The sequence below is a fragment of the Erythrolamprus reginae genome, chromosome Z (assembly GCF_031021105.1).
Source record: "Erythrolamprus reginae isolate rEryReg1 chromosome Z, rEryReg1.hap1, whole genome shotgun sequence".
In the NCBI taxonomy this organism is placed as follows: domain Eukaryota; kingdom Metazoa; phylum Chordata; class Lepidosauria; order Squamata; family Dipsadidae; genus Erythrolamprus; species Erythrolamprus reginae.
This window is the reverse complement of record NC_091963.1, coordinates 135,722,965-135,743,242: the sequence shown is the minus strand read 5'-3', so window position 1 is coordinate 135,743,242 and position 20,278 is coordinate 135,722,965. Positions and strand designations below refer to the sequence as shown.

The window sequence follows — 20,278 nt, the reverse complement described above, 5'->3', positions numbered from 1 at the left end:
AAGCCGAGAGGGAAAGAGTGAGAGGGAAGGAGAGAGAGAGGAAGAGAGGAAGCGAGAGAAACGGATAGAAAAAAGAGAGGAAGGAAAAGTGAAAGAAAAAAAATGGGAGTAAGGAAGAGAGAAAGAAAATCAAAATCTAGTTTGAAACTAGCTCAACTATTTAAGTGGCATTTTGATATTGATAGAGTTGCCCTATTATGAGCTCACTGTTATAGACACACAGTACAGTATTTTATTTTGAAATTCTCTGAGGCAAAACAGGGTGGGTTTTTTATTTGTTTGTTTGTTTGTTTGTTTGTTTGTTTGTTTATTAATTTATTATTTCTGTGCCACCCAGTCCCAAAGGGACTGCCGCTCAGACACTATACTTTTCCGCCCTCCCCCCCAAAAAAATTAGAGGGAACACTGATTAAGGGGCGTACATAAGTGCACTAGTGTGCCTTTCGTCCCCTGTCCAATTGTCTTTCCTTTATCTCATATATCATATATATTTTCTTCCTTTCATATATCTTCTCCTCTATTTTTACATATTATCTTTATGTATATTACTTCATGTCTATTCTCTTCCATATGTATTGTGTATTGGACAAATGAATGAATAAAAATAAAATAAAAAATAAACAGCTCGCATGTCGGCAGATAGGCTCCATGTGCCACCTATGGCAACCATGCCATAGGTTCACCATCACTGCCCTATGCCCTGCCACACGGCATGGCCTGGCTGGCAGGACCTGGAGAAGGTTGCCAAATGTAAATGCTAGGCTTGGATTTAAACCACCATTTGATGGACAAGTCCCAGCACCTCCTCTCTACAGGCAGTCCTCAAGTTATAAACATTTGTTTCATGACCATTTAAAGTGAAAACAGCACTGGAAAAAGGTGACTTACAACCAGTCCTCACACTTAACAACTGTTGCAGCAATCCCACTGTTAACGAAATTCAGACACTTGGCAAACGGTATGAATTTAAATGGCTGCAACATCCCAAGGTCATATAACTTCTATTTGCATCTGTGCCAGTCCCTACTGGCAGACGGTCGAGGGAAGCTGGATTTGCTTAACGACCACAGAATTCATTTAAGAACTGAAGGATTACCTTAACAATTTTGTCAGAAGACATTGTGTCTGATTCACTTAACAACTGTGTTGTTTAGCAATGGAAGTTCTTGTCCCAATACGGTCTATAAGACAAGGATTACTTGCAGGACCGCCTTCTGATGCATGAGTCCAAGGGATCAATTAGGTCCCACAGAGTCGGACTTCTACAGATCCTGTCAGCCAGACAATGTCGCTTGGCATGGCCTAGGGGAAGAGCCTTCTCTGTGAGGGCCCCGGCCCTCTGGAATCAGCTCCCCCCCCCCAGAGATTCGCACTGCCCACCTCTTTCTCGCCTTCCATAAGAGTCCCAAGACTCACCTATGTCGCCAAACTTGGGGCAATTAGGTCTCAGCCCCCTGGCCAACGAAGTGAGATATATGTTGTATGATTGAACTGGTATGATTTTTTTTAAAATATTGGATTTTTAGATTGTAATTTTACATTTAATTAGATTTGCCATTGCACTGTATTGTTATATTATATGCTGTGAGTCGCCCCGAGTCCTCGGAGAAGGGTGGCATACAAATCTAATATAAATAAACAAATAAATAAATGAAGGAAGGAAGGAAGGAAAAAAGGAAGGAAGGAAGGAAGAGAAAGAAAGAAAGAAAGAAAGAAAGTTAATAGTAGGTCAGAAAGTTAAGCAACAGGGGTTGGTTATCAGTGGTTACCAATGTGTTCACAGATATAGTACTGCTCTTTGCAGATGTTCAGTCTTGAAAAACTAGTTCCTTCAAAAACAACAAAAAAAGTTCCCAATGTCGGGACCCACCCTTTTCCTTATATGAAATTTCTATTTGCAAGGTTTAAAAAAGAATAGATGTATTTCTCAATGTTTGTCTGTACAAGTTAGAATAGTGGTCTAACCATTCTGAAAACTTCTTCACCGTCACAAAAATTCAGTGTTTTCACCCACATGCAAAGTTTGGCCCTGGTAAGGGCTGGTGTGAGCTGAATTCAGAGCTAAAATGTCATTTGCACATAAATGCAACTCACATATGACATGACTGTATCTCGTTCTCAGACCACTGATTTGCCAGGCTTAAATTGTTTTTTATATATTTATTTATTTTATTTATTAGATTTGTATGCCGCCCCTCTCCGAAGACTCAGGGCAGCTAACAACAATATAAAAAGACAATGTAAACAAATCTAATATTAAAAACAATCTAAAAAACCCCAATTTAAAGAACCACTCATACATACAAGCACAACCATGTATAAATTCTATAAGCCTAGGGGAAAGGGAAATTTCAATTCCCCCATGCCTGACGACAGAGGTGGGTTTTAAGGAGCTTGCGAAAGGCAAGGAGGGTGAGGGCAACTCTGATATATGGGGGGGGCTGGTTCCCGCCAAACGACATTACTTAGTCAACGGAACCCAGAGAAGGCCAACTCTGTGGGACCTAACCGGTCGCTGGGATTCGTGCAGCAGAAGGCGGTCCCGGAGATATTCTGGTCCGATGCCATGAAGGGCTTTATAGGTTTTATTTTAAAGTCATGGGTTGTTGTTTTTTTCACTTATAGCAGGGTTTCCCAATCTTGGCAACTTTGAGATGCTTGGTTTTTTAAAATAAATTTTATTAATATTTTAATAATAACAGATACACACTACATAAACAGTCTTCGCCCCGAGTCTTCCAAGAAGTGCGGCATACAAATCTAATAAATAATAATAATAAAATAATAAAACACAGTGCACTGTGATACGTGCTCCCACCAACCAACATCATTCATTCAGACTCCTCCACCAAAATGAGTGTGTAGCTACCGTATTTAATATCATTTTAAACCAAGAACATCACAATATTTATAAATTATAGAGTGATTCCAGTTTATTCTTTATACCTTGGTCTTGAATTCTACTAATCATATAACCTCTAACCCTGTCCCATCGTCTCATCAGTTCTTTCACTTTATTTTCATTAATCATATTCATCTTTATATCCATAATTTTGAACTGAATGTGTTCTACCATGTACCGGTACCAATTTTGTATTGTCCATTTTGTTGCATCCTTCCAACCTAAAACTCCCTCACCCACTTAGAAACAGAAACATAGAAGATTGACAGCAGAAAAAGACCTCATGATCCGTCTAGTTTGCTATACTATCTATAGCTGCCTCTTTAATTTTTTTTTTTAATTTTATTTCTTTATTTTGTCCAATACACAATACATATAGAAGAGAATAGACATGAGGCAATATATATAAAGAAAATATAAAATAGAGGAGAAGATATATGAAAGGAAGAAAATATATATGATATATGAGATAAAGGAAAGACAATTGGACAAGGGACGAAAGGCACACTGGTGCACTTATGTACCTTATGAATTCTCTGAATTCACCCATATCACTCCTTATTACTAACACTACCATCTCCATTTTATATGGATCATTTTATATTTAACATCCTGTTAATTTTGGCAACTGAGATGTTTGGACTTCCAACTCCCAGAATTCCCCAGCCAGCATGACTAGGAGTTGAAGTCAACCCATCTTAGCAAGTGTTCTGTCGGGCTCTCTGCTAGACTCCTCCCAAAAATTCACAGGTACAAATTTCAGACACACACACGTTTGAAAATTCAAAACAATGTTCTTTATCATGAAAATTCACTTAACCTAAGCCCTCTTTTCGGATAGCAAAGAGCACTGGTCTCCCAACATTCATTAAGTGTCATACCACATGATTCTTGACAAATGTACAGTATATTTTATTTTATGTACGCTGAGAGCATGTGCACCAAGACAAATTCCTTGCGTGTCCAATCACACTTGGCCAATAAAATTCTGTTCTATTCTATTCTATTACGAGTGGAGGAGTGAAGAGCTCTTCTGGTGAAGTAGCAAGAAAGGGTTGTAAAATGGGGCAAACCACACTTAATAAGTGCCAACAACAGAAATGTTGGACTTGATTGTAATCGTAGGTCAAGGACTATCCGTGTATAACCCACAACTTTCTTGTTGTCTCTAGTGAGAAATGGTATAGCCTGCTCTGTCATAGCAGGCATTAAAAATTCATTTCACTAAAATGAGAAATCCACCTTCTGCTTTATTGAACTCACCAGGGCTTAAACTTTGTGGTGAATATTTACATGAAATTCATCTCTTACTTTATCTTCCATCTTCATCAGTTTCTGTTTATGCATCTCCATAAAGGAGGAAATCCATCATTAAAGAAGGAGAAGAGAGGACGCTGCTTTGCATTAACTTTGCATATATTCATCTGTATGCGTCATTGTAAATGTAGAGGTATAAATCATACTGAAATGCAGTAGAGGCTTGCTATAGTTTACATTAAAAGCAGCATTTTGATGCGATACGTATGGAGGACTCCAGTGTGCCATTTGGTCTAATTTGTTTGGGGTAGTTTTCAAACCTTTGAATCCTGGAGACATAAACAAGATGCATAATGGCTGTAAAGTCTACCACATGTTTTCTTAACATCTGCAAATCCTCTTTTATTCGAATTAAGCAGAAGAAATTGACTGAGTCATTTGGGAGAGAAACCTAACAGCCTTCTGCAAGGTGGAAGGATGCTGCTGGCTTTAAGGAAGACAATACAGCTAATCCTTGACTTACAACTATTCGTTTAATGAACACTCAAAGTTGCAACAGCACTGAAAAAGGGACTTAACAATCTTCACCTGATCTTTGCAGTATCCTCATGGTCACTTGATCAAAATTTGGGCCCTCCACCACCAAGATATATTTATGATCCTGGTGCATCCCAGTTGTGTGATCAGCATTGGCAACCTTCCCAGCCAACTTCTGATGAGGGAAAGCAAGTAGGATGCTTGGCTGCATAGCTAGAGGTATAACAAGCAGGAAGAGGGAGATTATGATCCCGCTATATAGAGCGCTGGTGAGACCACATTTGGAATACTGTGTTCAGTTCTGGAGACCTCACCTACAAAAAGATATTGACAAAATTGAACGGGCCCAAAGATGGGCTACAAGAATGGTGGAAGGTCTTAAGCATAAAACGTATCAGGAAAGACTGAATGAACTCAATCTGTATAGTCTGGAGGACAGAAGGGAAAGGGAGGACATGATCGAAACATTTAAATATGTTAAAGGGTTAAATAAGGTTCAGGAGGGAAGTGTGTTTAATAGGAAAGTGAACACAAGAACAAGGGGACACAATCTGAAGTTAGTTGGGGGCAAGATCAAAGGCAACATGAGAAAATATTATTTTACTGAAAGAGTAGTAGATCCTTGGAACTAACTTCCATCAGACGTGGTAGATAAATCCACAGTAACTGAATTTAAACATGCCTGGGATAAACATATATCCATCCTAAGATAAAATACAGAAAATAGTATAAGGGCAGACTAGATGGACCATGAGGTCTTTTTCTGCCGTCAGACTTCTATGTTTCTATGTTTCTATGAGCAAAGTCAACTGGGTTATTCACAAATTCATTTAGTAACCACGGGATTCACATAAGAATTGCAGTGCTCTATTTAGAAACCATACAAAAGTTTATTTATTTATTTATTTTGTCCAAAACATGATGAAGGTTACAGAGGATAAACCTATAGTAAGTTAAATCAATGAAAGACTAGAAGAAAGATACAGGAATACAATAAATCAATGAAAGAATAGAAGAAAAGATATAGGAATAGAAGAAAGGATATACAGTGTTCCCTCGATTTTCGCGGGGGATGCGTTCCGAGACTCCCCGCGAAAGTCGAATTTCCGCAAAGTAGAGATGCGGATGTAAATACACTATTTTTGGCTATGAACAGTATCACAAGCCTTCCTTTAACACTTTAAACCCTTAAAGTGCAATTTCCCATTCCCTTAGCATCTATTTAGATCATTACTCACCATGTTTATTTATTAAAGTTTATTAAAAAAAATATTTATTAAAGTCGGATGAAAGTTTGGCAATGACATATGATGTCATCGGGCGGGAAAAACCGTGGTATAGGGAAAAAACCCACAAAGTATTTTTTAATTAATATTTTTGAAAACCCGTGGTATAGACTTTTCGCGAAGTTCGAAAATCGAGGGAACACTGTATAAAGAAATATAGGAAAGACAGTAGGACAGGGGATAGAAGGCACACTAGTTCACTTATGCATGCCCCTTAGTGACCTCTTAGGAATCTGGAGAGGTCAACCATAGAATAGGCTAAGGGTAAAATGTTGGGGGTTAGGGGATGACACTACAGAGTCAGATAATGAGTCCCACGCCTTGACATCTCGATTACTTGTTGTATTTTTTACAGTCAGGTTTGGAACGGTTAATATTAAGTTTGAATCTGTTGTTTGCTCTTATGTTGTTGTGGTTGAAACTGAAGTAGTCGTTGACAGGGAGGACATTGCAATATATGATCTTGTGGGTGATACTTAGATCATGCTTCAGGCATCGTAGTTCTAAGCTTTCTAGACCCAGGATTGTAAGTCTAGTTTTGTAGGGTATTCTGTTTCGGGTACAGGAGTGAAATGCTCTTCTGGTGAAGCATCTTTGGTCATTTTCGAGGGAGTTAATGTCTGTGATGTGGCATGGGTTCCAAACAGATGAGCTGTCTTCAAGGATGGGTCTTGTAAGCTCTGGTAAGTAGTGTGAGATTGCCGGAGCAGAAACTACGTAGGATTAGGTTAACAACTCTTGAAGCATTTTGGCAATGTTGTTGCAATGGGCTTTGGCACTTAGGTCATTATACTGTATATTGTTATTCCAAGGTCTTTTATTGAGTGGGGGTTATCTGTGAGATTTTGATTATTCAGCTTATATTTGAAGTTCTGATTTTGCTGATGTGGAAGACAGAGCATTTGTTGGTTGAGATTTGGAGTTGCCAGGTGTTAGACCAATCAGAGACAAAGTCTAGGTCTTTTTGGAGAATAGCTGTGTTGTCGGTGGTTTTGAAGAGTTTTACATCATCAGCGAAGAGAACACAGTTGCTCGTGACATGATCGCAAAGGCCATTGATGTAGAGAATGAAGAGTATTGGTCCCAAAACCCTGCCTTGGGGAACGCTGCTTTTAACAGGGACCGGGTGGATATGGCGCTTCCTCTTTTAACAACTTGATGTCTTTTGACAGGAATGCTGTAATCCAGCTGAGATACCATAAGATTTGAGTTTATAAAATCAGGTACGAGTCTTACTTACTTACTTACTTACTTACTTACTTACTTACTTACTTACTTACTTACTTACTAACTTACTTACTTGTTGGTTTGTGGGTTTGTGGGTTTGTTGGTTTGACTTCTATGCTGCCCAATTCCAAAGGACTCAAGGCGGCTAACAAAACAATATAATACAGACACAAAAAGATACAAAGCAATAGAAGAAGTCAAATATCTAAAACTAAAATGCTATAATAAAAACCAATTTGTTATTTTAAAAAACAGTGATAATTGCATGCATACACACCATTCATGCAGTTTGGCCATGAATTATATACATCTTTCATGGTCCCCAGGCCTGCCGGCAAAGCCAGGTCTTCATGGCCTTATGGAAGGCCAGTAGGGTGGGAGCTGTACGGACATTGGGGGGGGGAGTTATTCCATAGAGCCGGGGCAGCCACAGAGAAGGCCCTCCCTCACCAACTCTGGCGGCCCCGCCAACCTGCATTGCTTAGTCGATGAGACCTGGAGGAGGCCAACTTTGTGCTCTTATTGGTCTCTGGGAGGCATGTGGCGAGAGGCAGTCCCGTACAACAATCTTCTTCCTTAGCAGTGAAAATTATGACCCCAGCTGTGTTGTAACTTGAGGACTGTTTTGAATTACAGGTAGTCCTTGACTTATGACCACAATATGAGCCCAAATTTGTGTTAAGTGAGTCCTTCTTTCCTCTGTCCCTCCATTTCTCCTTCCTTCCTTCCTTCCTTCATTCATTCATTCATTCCTCTTCACTTCTCTTTCCCTACCTCTCTTTCCCCTTTCTTTCTTTCTTGCTCTCTTTTCCCTGTGCTCCTGTCAATCACCGGCGGGCTGGATAAATGGCCTCAGTGGGCCGCATGCGGCCCACGGGCCGTAGTTTGGGGACCGCTGGATTATATAAACATATATATAGTGGTACCTCTATTTAAGAACTTAATTTGTTCCGTGACCAAGTTCATAAGTAGAAATGTTCTTAATAAGAAGCAATTTTTCCCATAGGAATCAATGTAAAAGCAAATAATGCCTGCAAACCCATTAGGAAAGAAATAAAAGCTCAGAATTTGGGTGGGGGGAGGAGGAGGAGGAGGAGGAGGAGGAAGAGGAGAAGGACAGTCGCTGCTGAAGGAAGAAGGTGAGGTGAGGGAAATAAAAAAAATCCAAAACTTTAAGGCTTAGCAAACAAAAAGAGGGATTCTGAGTGTTAAATTCTTGCTGAAATGAAGGACTGCAATCTTGTGGTAAGTAACGGTTCTTTATTAAACAGGAAGTAATGGTTTACAGAACTAGACAAGACAAACATGGCCGTGCCTGGCAGCTATATATATACCGGGCTGCCAGACTGAGCCAACCAATCACCTTGCAGTATTTTCCCGCCCAAGGAATATGGGGCGGGTACAAGGCCTAACTGTCCTCTGGACACAACACTGAGGCTGCAAGGTAAGAAGTACAATGCCTCCCATACACCTGGCGCGAGGCTCTCTCCCATACACTGCGCCAGAGAGAAATGGCGGGAAACTGGCCGGGCCTTCGTGCCGCTCTCAAATTTCCTGGGAAATTTTTCCGGGCTCAGGTTCTTAAGTAGAAAATGATTCTTAAGAAGAGGCAAAAAAAATCTTGAACACCTGGTTCTTATCTAGAAAAGTTCTTAAGTAGAGGCGTTCTTAAGTAGAGGTACCACTGTATTTAGGAAACATTGGATCATAGAAGACCAGCCTTAATCAGCCATTCAGGTCAAATAGGGTCCTCCTTGTGTAACCCGTGTGTCGTATCCTTCAGTTTATTGATAATGGACAATTCCAAAGCATTTCTTCTTTCATACGACTGTATTTTTCAGAGAATAAGATGCACCCTTTCCCTCCCTAAAATAAGCTGATAATTTGGGTGCGTCTTATACTCTGAATGCAGCTTCCCCTCCCCCCCTAGCCCTAACTAACTGCTAATGATCTTCCCAGCTTTTACCTTGCAGGCTCTTTCATTGTTTCTCTCTGCGAAGAATGTTTTCCAAGCCATAGGTTTTTCTTTTCATTGCTCTAACTTGCTCCAAAATAATTTTCTTTCAAGCCTAACCAGGTTCTAACAATGTTCCCAGCTCTTACCAGCTTGCAAGCTCTTTCATTGTTACTTTCTACAAAGAATGTTTTCCAAATCCTGTCTTTGTAGGGTTTTTTCTCATTCTCTTCTTGCTCCAAATGTTTCTTTCCAGCCTTAACCAGGTGCTAACAATGTCCCCAGCTCTTACTGACTTGCAAGCTCTTTCATTGTTACTCTCTGCAGATAATGTTTTCCAAGACTTTCCAGGGTTTTTTCCATTGCTCTACCTGCTCCGAATGTTTCTTTCTAGGTGCTAATGATGTTCCCAGCTCTTGCTGGCTTGCAAACTCTTTCATTGTTACTCTGGCCAAATAAGGATTTTTTAAAAGTCCTAACCAGGGAATAAAATAATGTACTGGCTAAGGATGCAAGCCAGATGAATAAGCAGATTCTTTTCCATATTTTCCTCCCCCAAAACTAAGGTGCATCTCATACTCTGAAAAATATGGTAGCTTATAAGCCTTTCAGCAGGAAAATCCTTTGGAAGAATACCACCCTTAACAAAGTTGGTCACAAGGACATCCTTATCTTAGAGGTCATTCAAAGCCAAGGTGGGGCCACCAGATCAGGCAGCCAGGAATGAGAGGTGGGGAGGTTCCTTGGATGACCTCCAGGAAAGTGCCAATGAAAGAAATCTATAAGAAATTATGATATTGACCCAGCCGGCCTGTTCCCACGATAAAGTGATTCATATGGTGTCTTGGAAACAGTATAAAATGGTTTGAAGGTCCCCTTCGTAGACTTTTCAGGAGATAGCCATAGATCTCCAAATCCGGGACTGGGTTGGCCACAATGTAAGTAAGAAATGGGGACAAGGATTTTTTTTTCTGTTTAATATAACAAAAGGAAATTGACAATCTATTCTTACCAATTTAGGTGAAAACGTTTTTACAGTAGTACCTCTACTTACGAAATTAATTTGTTTCCTGACCAGGTTCTTAAGTAGAAAAGTTAGTAAGAAGTTGCAATTTTCCCCATAGGAATCAATGTAAAAGCAAATAATGTGTGCGATTGGGGAAACTATAGGGAGGGTGGAGGACCTGTTTCCTCCCAGAAGATTCGTAGAGAGGCCCCACAGAGGCTTCTCGCCTCCTTTTCCGTCCCTGTTTCCTCCCAGGAGATCACTAGAGAGGCCCCACGGAGGCTTCTCCCTGCCTTTTCCAATTACAGTTTCAGAGACTCAGGTTTGTAAGTGGAAAATGGTTCTTGAGAAGAGGCAAAAAAATACTGAATGCCCGGTTCTTATCTAGAAAAAGTTTTAAGTAGAGGCATTTGTAGGTAGAGGTACCACTGTATACGGTCCCTAATCTTAAGAGTTACTTCAATGGTCGAGGGAGCTGGAGGGTTTCTAAATTTAATATAATATTTAATAGGGGAGAAAATTCCTAAATCTTATAAGTTGTGCTGACGCAGCTGAGCCATATGTGGCCGTGCTTTTTATATCCCAGTGGCTTTAGAGTTCTTTCTAACAACAGACCTCTGGAAAGAGGAGGTCAGTCTGAGATTTGTAGGGAGAATGTTAGAATTGAATTTCAAGGCCCTGCCATTAAGCCCCCTGTTCCTCTGCTAAAATTGGGGCACGGGGAGCATTAAGGCTTCTGTGTCCAATTTTTAAACTTGGGTCACCCGGTGGAGGTATTGCAAGAAGTACACAACGAGCAGATCGTGAGTGTTATGTATTAAGGCAGGGGTCCCCAAACCTGGGCAACTTTAAGAATCGTGGACTTCAACTCCCAGAATTCTGGGAGTTAAAGTCCACGAGTCTTAAAGTTGCCAGGCTTGAAGACCTCTGTTTAAGGTTGGAAAAGTGTAAACTGTTTACTCCAAAGTCCACTCTCTGAAGCGGGAAAAGCAAGTCCACTAATTAGTTGAACCAGCTGGCATCCCTCTATTTAAACAGAGAACTTCCTGGCTGACTCCTTCACTAGACCTATGTCTCACTTCAATAAAGAGCTGTTATTCACTACTACCTCCAAGTCTCTGCACTCCATTAATTGCTACTATGGGGGGAAAGGGCAGGGTCACAATATACAGGGCGTCCTTCACTTACAGCTATAATTGGGACCATAATTTCTAAGCAAGGCAGTTAATCCAATTTATGCCTTTTTGCCACAGCTAAATGAATCAATTAAGTTGTAAAGTGAATCACACGGTCATTAAATAAATCTGTCTCCTTCCCCACTGACTTTTATTGTCAGAAGTCGGCTGGGAAGGTCGCAAATGGTGATTTTATTTATTTATTTGTTTGTTTGTTTGTTTGTTTATTTATTTGATTTTTTTTTAAATGCCACCCTTCTCCTTAGACTCAGGGCAGCTTACAACGTGTTAGCAATAGCATTTTTAAACAGAACCAGCCTATTGCCCCCAAAATCCGGGTCCTCATTTTACCCACCTCGGAAATATGGAAGGCTGAGTCAACCTCGAGCCGGTGATGAGATTTGAACTGCTGACCTGCAGATCTAGCAGTCAGCTTCAGTGACCTGCAGTACAGCACTCTACCTGTTGCCCCACCTGCCTTCTTCTGCACTACTGGCGTGCTCTCCGAGTCCGTTGTGGGCGCGCACATGCCGCTCGCCACAAAATTTGGCTTCTGTACATGCACATGAGCAAGATTTCGGCAATTTTAGCTGATATTTTTGTTTCTGCGCGAGAATTTTCACACAAGATTTTGCATGCGCAGCTGCCTGTGCATCCCGAAAATCGCTACCGGAGCATAGCTCCTGGCCATTCTAGTAGCAGGCCATCTGTGATCACATGATCCTGGGATGCTGGATCTTGTCATAAATACATGTCGCTTGTCAAGTGCTCAAATTTTGATTATTTATTTATTTTATTTATTTATTCAATTTTTATGCCGCCCTTCTCCTTAGACTCAGGGCGGCTTACAACATGTTAGCAATAGCACTTTTTTTAACAGAGCTAGGCTATTTCCCCCACAATCCGGGTCCTCATTTTACCCACCTCGGAATGATGGGGGCCAGAGATGAGATTTGAACCGCTGACCTATAGATCTACAATCAGCTTCAGTGGCCTGCAATACAGCACTCTACATGCTGCACCACCCTGGCTCTTTCCACAGGGATGCTGTGAGGGCTGTTAAGTGTGAGGAATGGCTACAACCCACTTTCTTCTTATTATTATTATTATAAAGTTTTATTTATAAACATATATACATGACACACAAAACAAAGACATTTAAAAACACTGGACTTTGGTGTAGCGATTCTGTGTTACAATTCTTATTGTGCTCACAATCTATACATGATGAAGGTTATAGAGGAGATACTCATAGTAAAATATATCTAAGAAAGAATAGAAAAGAAGATATAGTAATAGAACATATCTATGAAAGAATAGAAGAAGAGATATAGGAATAGAAGAAAGGTATAGGAGATATAGGAAAGCCATAGGACAGGGGACGGAAGGCACTCTAGTGCACTTGTACTCGCCCCTTACTGACCTCTTAGGAATCTGGATCGGTCAACGGTGGATAATCTAAGGGCATGTGAGCTGTTGCCCTATGTCAGCTCCAGCATATTTGACTTTGGGGAAGCAATTTCGCCCTCCAGAGGTTTCAGGGAAGTTCCCTGAAACCCCCAATCTGAAAAACAGCCCAATGGGAAACTGGAAACTCGGCAAAACAGACCTGATTTGCCTGTTGTAATGTTTTTCACTCTCTGGAGGCTTCAGTGAAGCTTCCTGAAGCCCCGCAGTCCGAAAAGCAGCCCAATGGGCAAACCTGAAGTTTGGAAAAACTGACTTCCAATTTGTCTGTTGTGCTGCTTTTGCACTCCAGAGGCTTCACGGAAACTTCCTGAAGCCCCAGAGTGCAAAGAACAACCCCACGAGCAAACTAGAAGTTTGGAAAAACAGACTTCTGTTTTGCCCCGTTGTGCTGTTTTTCATGCTCCGGGACTTCAGGAAGCTTCCCGGAAGCCTCCTGAGGGCAAAAAACAGCACTACGGACAAACCTTTAGTCCATTTATCCAAACTTCCAGTTTGCCCATTTGTCCCAAGCTTTAGTGAGGCCTGTGTGCATGCGTGGGGGAAGGGGGATTGTGCACATGTGCAGGGGTAGCATGGGGTGCACATGCATGGGGGGCAAGAATTGGGTGTGGGTATATACGTGCATGCTACACATGCTCCTTTTGACATGTAAAAGGTTCACCCTACCCTATCCTATAGTTAACAGACGGGTAACTCATCGCCTTAATTGTTTAATTATCGGTGCATCTCTTAAACTTATTTTTTCCCTGGTATCCATATCTATGCTTACTTCTTATATTTTCCTAGGTATATCTACTAAGTTAATGCTCCCTTCTCAACTACCTAATTTTGTCACCTTGATTGACTACCTTCAATTTTTTATTTTCCTCCAATTTAATCCATATTTTTTATCTTCTATACATACCCATTTTCTAACCAATCATAAAATCCCCTCCTAAATTTTAGTATTCAAACTCTTCCTTATCTTTAATTTTCTTTTTTTTTCTTTTTTGTAATAGACTTTATTAATTTTCATAAAAACTAACATACAAGCAAACAAACACACATTTAACATAAAATTGGGGTTGCAATTTCCCCTCTTATCATAGAAGTCACTTTTCCATACAGAAAGGAAAATACAATATTAGTACCTTAAATCAACTTATTAATTTAAATGAAAAGAAGAAATTTTGTATCACCTTATATAAAAAAAATCTTCATATAAAAACAGTATAAAACACCAAAAAATGTAATCCATAACGTTACTACTACAATTCTCACATATATTTTAGTTTTAATTCTTCTTATTATTTATCCATATATACACTTTATTCCAGATCTCATAAAATTCTGATTCCCCTTGGTTGTTTAACCATCTTGTCATCATATCCATTTCAGTGCAATCTAATATTTTCTTAATTACCTCTTCCTCTTTGGGAATGTTTTCCCCTTTCCAATTTTGCGCATATACTATCTTTAATTTTCATTGTCAATCTATTCACTTCCACACAATCCAATATTTTTTTTCATTATTTCCCTTTCAGAAGGGGCTTTTGTTGCTTTCCATTTTTGCACAAATGCAATTCTCGCTGCTGTAATTATATGAATAATTAAATACGTACCTTTTTTACTGAATTTCTCTGGTAATATACCCAACAGGAATATCTCTAGTCGCAGTGGTTAAAATGCATCATTGCAAGCTAATTCTGCCCACTACCAGGAGTTTGATCCTTACCGTTAACTCAGCCTTCCATCCTTCCCTTGTCTGTCAAATGAGGACCCAGATTGCTGGGCTGACTCAGTAAACCACTTAAAGAGGACCGTAAAATATTTTGAAGTGGTATATAAGTCTTAAGTGCGAGTGCTATTTGATAAACCACTAAATGAATGGCTGTAAGTTGAGTACTACCTGTAATAATGAAAATAATGTCATTTATTGATTTTATACACAACTGTCTGTCTAGGAAGAATTGCTTCATCTTAATCTTCCTCCTGTCGTGTGGCATCACCCTCCACGCAGGTAAATTCAAGGAAAGGCTGTTCCACGGTGAGTGGGGGTATTGCCACTCCTTGACCACAGCTCACTCCTTTCTCCTCCACTTTATTTCAGAGAATGCTCGCACATCCTCCTATTCTGGCGAGTATGGGGGGAAGGGTGGACAACGCTTTTCTCATTCTGGGAACCAACTCGAGGGGCCCATAACGGCCATAAGGATCCGGGTTAGCCGTTATTACATTGTGGGGTAAGTACATGAATGGCTGAGAAGGCTTAGGATTAGGTATGTCGAGGAAGGAAAACATGCTTGGGTTGATGGAAATTGTGTGTCAACACACAACTTTCTGGGCTATAGACACTTGATAGCTCCATCCTACTTTGGGGTCCCCATGTCTGTTGGCAAAACCTTGACTACTGAAAGAATGTTAAAGTGTGAGTCAATCTTATCCCCACAGGGAGCCACCATGGAGAAGGCCCTTCTTCTTGGTATTGCTTGGGGGATCTCTTTAGGAGAGAGGACCTGTAGCAGTAATGGGCCGCAGCCGTTGCAACTGGGATGGTCGATTAGTTAGTAAAAACGGTGATGTATGCACAGTTGCGCCCCCCTGATGCACCCACTTGCGCACCCATGCACGAGATTTCACAGAAAGTGAAATCTCACGTAAGGATGTCCGCAATTGGCAATTTGGGGGCTTTTTTGCTTCAGCACATGCACGGAAGCAAAGAAATCAGCGAAAATTGCTGAAATTTCATGTGCGCGAGAGTCCTCATGCGAGATTTCGCTTCTGTGTGCATGCGCAAAAGCTGAATCTCATTCCAGGGGCGTCCACCCACACCAAACACCTGTCCACACCTGCCGCCAGGGGCATCCCAGTAGCACTGGTGGCGGGCGGCCCCTCAGTGACCTCTAGCATTCCCTACTTTCCTTCTCTGATCGGTTGGATAGATGTGACTGGGAAAAGACAGCCCTTTGAATAATGTAGTTCCCAGCCATTATTATTATTATTCCTTATGTTAGATTTGATCCAGTGTCTTATCCGGGGGGAGGCTACTGCCCAGGTGTGGGAACGCAATGGGGTAGCAAAAATGGAGCTCTACCCCAGAGCACCCAATTTGCACTGAAAGATGTTGAAAGAAAATGCAGGGCGTCCTGCTTAAGCCACGCCCACAGTGGGGTAGTAAAAATTTTGGTAGGCCTTCACTGGTCTTATCCCAAAGTTACTTTCTCTGCGAGAGCCACGGCCCTCTGGAATCAGCTCCCCCCAGAGATTCGTACTGCCCCCACCTTTCTTGCCTTCTGTAAGAACTTGAAAACCCATCTATGCCGACCCTAGCTTCCGCCCCCGACGAGTGCAGTATATGCTTGTTGTTGAATGTGAATGAATGATTTTTAATGTTCCAGTGTTTTTGGAGTAGTTCATTATATTAATTGGATTTTAGATTTTGATATTGTATACTGTTTTTTATTATGTTGTGAGCTGCCCCGAGTCCTTGGAGAGGGGCGCCATACAGGTAGTCCCCGGGTTACGTCGTCCCCGACGTACGACATTTCATCGTTACGATGACCTAGAGACAGCTTCGAAGCCACCGCTGCCACCGCCGCCTCCATTCGGGCGAAGGGATCTCCGCGTTGGGTGGCAGCTTCGGAGACCCCGCGGAAATCCCCTTGCCCAAACGGAGGCAGCGGCGGCTTCAAGGGACCAACAGCCGGTCTTTCTCAGCACTGCACTGCTGCAGCCTCCGAGGGTGCTGCCGCCACCACCGCCTCCAACCAGGCGAGGGGATCTCTGCAGTGGGTGGCCTCGGAGGCTACAGCAACGCAGCGCCGAGAAGGACCGGCTTCAAGGGACCAACAGCCGGTCTTTCTTGGCACTGTGTTGCTGTAGCCTCCGAGGTTGACCACCACAGAGATCCCCTCAGCCGAACGGAGGCGGCAGCGGCAACCAAGCGCCGAGAAGGACCAGCTGTTGGTTCCTTGAAGAAGCCACCACCACCGCCGTGTAAGTCGAAATACTCATGTAAATCGGATTACACCAAACTCGGCTTACGACAGGCCGTGGGAACGTATCCCTGTCATAAGTCGGGGACTACCTGTGAATCAAATAAATAAATAAGTAAATAATAGAAGAATAGGATAGAATTCTTTATTGGCCAAGTGTGATTGGACACACAAGGAATTTGTCTTGGTGCATGTGCTCTCAGTGTACATAAAAGAAAATATAGATTTGTCAAGAATCATGTGGTACAACACTTAATGATTGTCATAGGGGTCAAATAAGGAATGAAGAAACAATCAATATTAATAAAAATCTTAAGGATACAAGCAACAAGCTTTTCATGTTAGGTGACCATTTTAGGACTTGAGCTATGATAGAACCTAGAAATTTGAAGGTTTCTACTGTTGATACTGTGTTGTCTAGTATGTATGTAAGTGAGTAAGTAAGCAGGTAGGTGGGCGGGCGGGTCGGTGGGTGGGTGGGTGGATGGATGGATGGATGGATGGATGGATGGATGGATAGATAGATAGATAGATAGATAGATAGATAGATAGATAGATAGATAGATAGATAGATAGATATGCACATAGTCTCAAGCCTGACAATTTGAAGATGCTTGAATTTTAACTCTCAGAATTCCGAGAGTTGAAGTTCTCTCATTTGCAAGTTGCCAAGCTTGAGAAATACATGTCTGGATTATTTTATGCTTTTATTTTTAATTGTTAGCGACTGTTCTTCATTTAATTTGACTTCTTCCGATCCAAGTTTTTTTTTCATATGGCTGAGTAACTATAGAATTACTCAACCAGACTTTGATGTACACTGCCAAATGAACTGAGTAACCTGTGTGGTTTAGAATGTGAGCAAACACACTTTCAGGGAAAGGTTTCTAACAGTCCAGGGTTAATTTCCACTTGTTAGAAATAAACACTGTTCCCAATGTAGGTTTAGTCAGCATTAAGCCAGTTCACTCCTTTGATCGGTGTAGGTATAATTAAGTCCAAACAAAAGCTTCCTTGTGCAGTTGCCTTCACATTATTCGCAGAACTTTAAGAGGAGTTATTACAAAGGTATCCTCAATTTTTAACCTCCCTCTTTTTCTTTATTGCTCATTTCCTCATTGTTCTTCTTAAAGAAAATCTATTAAGGACACTAAGGTGCCTTTTTATCGGTAATAATATGATTCTGATCTGGAAACTCATACTACCCAGACTGAAATTGGTCCAAGAGAACCAAAATCTGGTCACAATTCACAATGTTGGTTATTGCCTATAAAGCCCTGCAAGGCTTAGGACCAGACTATCGCTGGGACCATCTCCCAGTGGAACCGGGTGCCATTTCTCCACACACAACAGCCCCCCCCCCCCCGAGGAAGCCCATCCAGGCACTTCTGGGAGAGGCAAGGAGCAGCAGGGGGATGCGAAGTTGGAGAATCTTGGAAGGAATTGTGGATTAGTAGAGGAGATCCCTGTTCAAGAAGCACGAATTTAACCCTGTGGAATAAATGGCTCTTCCGCTACAGGATACCAAGGTGGGGGCTGCAGGGGGAGAGAAAATGGTGAATGGCAGCGAAATCTGTTACACTCTCCACAGAGAGAAAAAGAGAGAGAGGAAGGTAGGAAGAGAGAGAATGAGAGGGGGGAGAGAGAGAGAGAGAGGGAGGGAAGGAGGGAGAGAGAGAAAGAAAGAAAGGGAGGAAGGAAGGAAGAGAGAAAGAGAGAGAGAAAAAGAGGAAGGAAGAGAGAAAGAGGAGGGAGAAAGAGGGAGGGAATGAGGGAGAGAGAGAAAGAAAGAAAGGGAGGAGAGAAGGAAGGTAGAAAGAGAGAGAAAAAGAGGAAGGAAGAGAGAGAATGAGAGGGGGAGGGAAAGAGAGAGGGAGGGAAGGAGAGAGAGAAAGAAAGGGAGGAAGGAAGAGAGAAAGAGAGAGAGAAAAAGAGGAAGGAAGGGAGAGAAAGAGAAAGAAAGAGGGAGAGAGAGGGAGAAAGAAAGGGTGAGAGAGAGAGAGAAAAGGAGAGGAAAGAAGGGAGAGAAAGAAAGAGTGAGAGGGAGGGAAGGAGAGAAAGAGAAAGAAAGAAAGAAAGAGGAAGGGAGAGAAAGAAAGAAATAGAAAGGGAGGAAGAGAGAGAAAGAGAAAAAAGAGGAAGGAAGAGTGAAAGAGAAAGGAAGAAAGGAAGAGGGAGAGAAAGAGATGAATAGAGAGGAATGGAGAAAGAGAAAGAAATAAAAGAGGGGGGAGAAAAAGAAAGAGAAAGAAGGAAGGAAAGAAAGAAGGAAAGAAAGAGGGAGGGAGAGAAAGAGAAATAGAAAAAGAGGGAAGAAGAGAGAGAAAGAGAGAGAAAAAAGAGAGGAATGGAGAAAGAGAAAGAAAAAAGGGGGGAGAGAAAGAAAGAGAAAGGAGGAAGGAAAGAAAGAAGGAAAGAAATAGGGAGGGAGAGAAAGAGAAATAGAAAAAGAGGCAAGAAGAGAGAAAGAGAGAGAGAAAAAAGAGAGGAATGGAGAAAGAGAAAGAAAGAAATGGAGGGGGAGAGAGAGAAAGAGAGAAATAGAAAGGGGAGGAGGAATTCTGCACAATTTGTAGTTTCCAAATACTCTTCAAAGGTAACCACATGGAGAAAGCATGGCAATAGTTAAACCTCGAGGTGATAAGGGCATGAGTGACTGTGATCAGAGACTCCCTGTCCAAGTAGGGCTGAAACTAGTGCACCAGGAGAACCTGGACGCCTCCCTCGCCACAGCCGACAAATGATGTTCCAAGGTCAGCTGCGTATCGAGGAGGACGCCCAAGAATGGTACACATGTGTATTTTTGATTGGATTTTTTTGGTTTGTGGGTTTTTATAAATGGGGTTTTATTGGTTTAGTAATTAATATTTGATTTCTTTTTATTGCATTGTATTTTTTATATTGTTGTAAGCCACCCTGAGTCCCATTGGGATTGGGCCACAAAGAAGTCAAATTAAATGGATGGATGGATGGATGGATGGATGGATGGATGGATGGATGGATGGATGGATTGATGAATGGATGGATGGATGGATGGATGGATGGATGAATAAACGAACAAACGAACAAACACACACACACACACACACACACACAAGAACAAACAAACAAACAAACAAATATTTATTCCAGCTTACAGGTCCGTTATGGAAAAGAGTGGAGTAACTACGTTGGTGGCAAGTCAGGAGGTCTGGAGGAAATCTTCCTGTTTCCAAGGGAGTCCATCATCCAAGTATCTGGGAAATACACAGATTATGTTTGCAAACTGGTCTTTGTTACTGACGAGGGGCGCTATTTTGCTTTCGGCAGGGAGTATGGCACCAGTTTCAGTGGGGCACCGCTCTTCCCAAATACCGTCCTGCGTTACATCAGTGGCCACGCCGGTTCCGTCATTGATTCCATTGGATTCCACTGGGATAAATACTCTGCTGGCTGTGGCGTTTGTAAAAATGGGACGCAGGAAAAAGAGAACAAAGGAAGAGCGGAGTAG

At 41.6% G+C, this 20,278-nt stretch overlaps 1 protein-coding gene across 1 annotated transcript in view; it reads left to right on the top strand.

Annotated features, from left to right (window-relative positions):
* The window catches only part of LOC139154136 (zymogen granule membrane protein 16-like), a 24,583-nt gene extending 4,305 nt beyond the window's left edge, over positions 1–20,278 (top strand). Inside the window, exons 3-5 of the mRNA XM_070728567.1 lie at positions 14,758–14,840; positions 14,904–15,036; positions 19,921–20,278. Of these exons, the coding sequence (XP_070584668.1) occupies positions 14,758–14,840; positions 14,904–15,036; positions 19,921–20,278 (574 nt within the window). The remainder of the gene's footprint in view (positions 1–14,757; positions 14,841–14,903; positions 15,037–19,920) is intronic.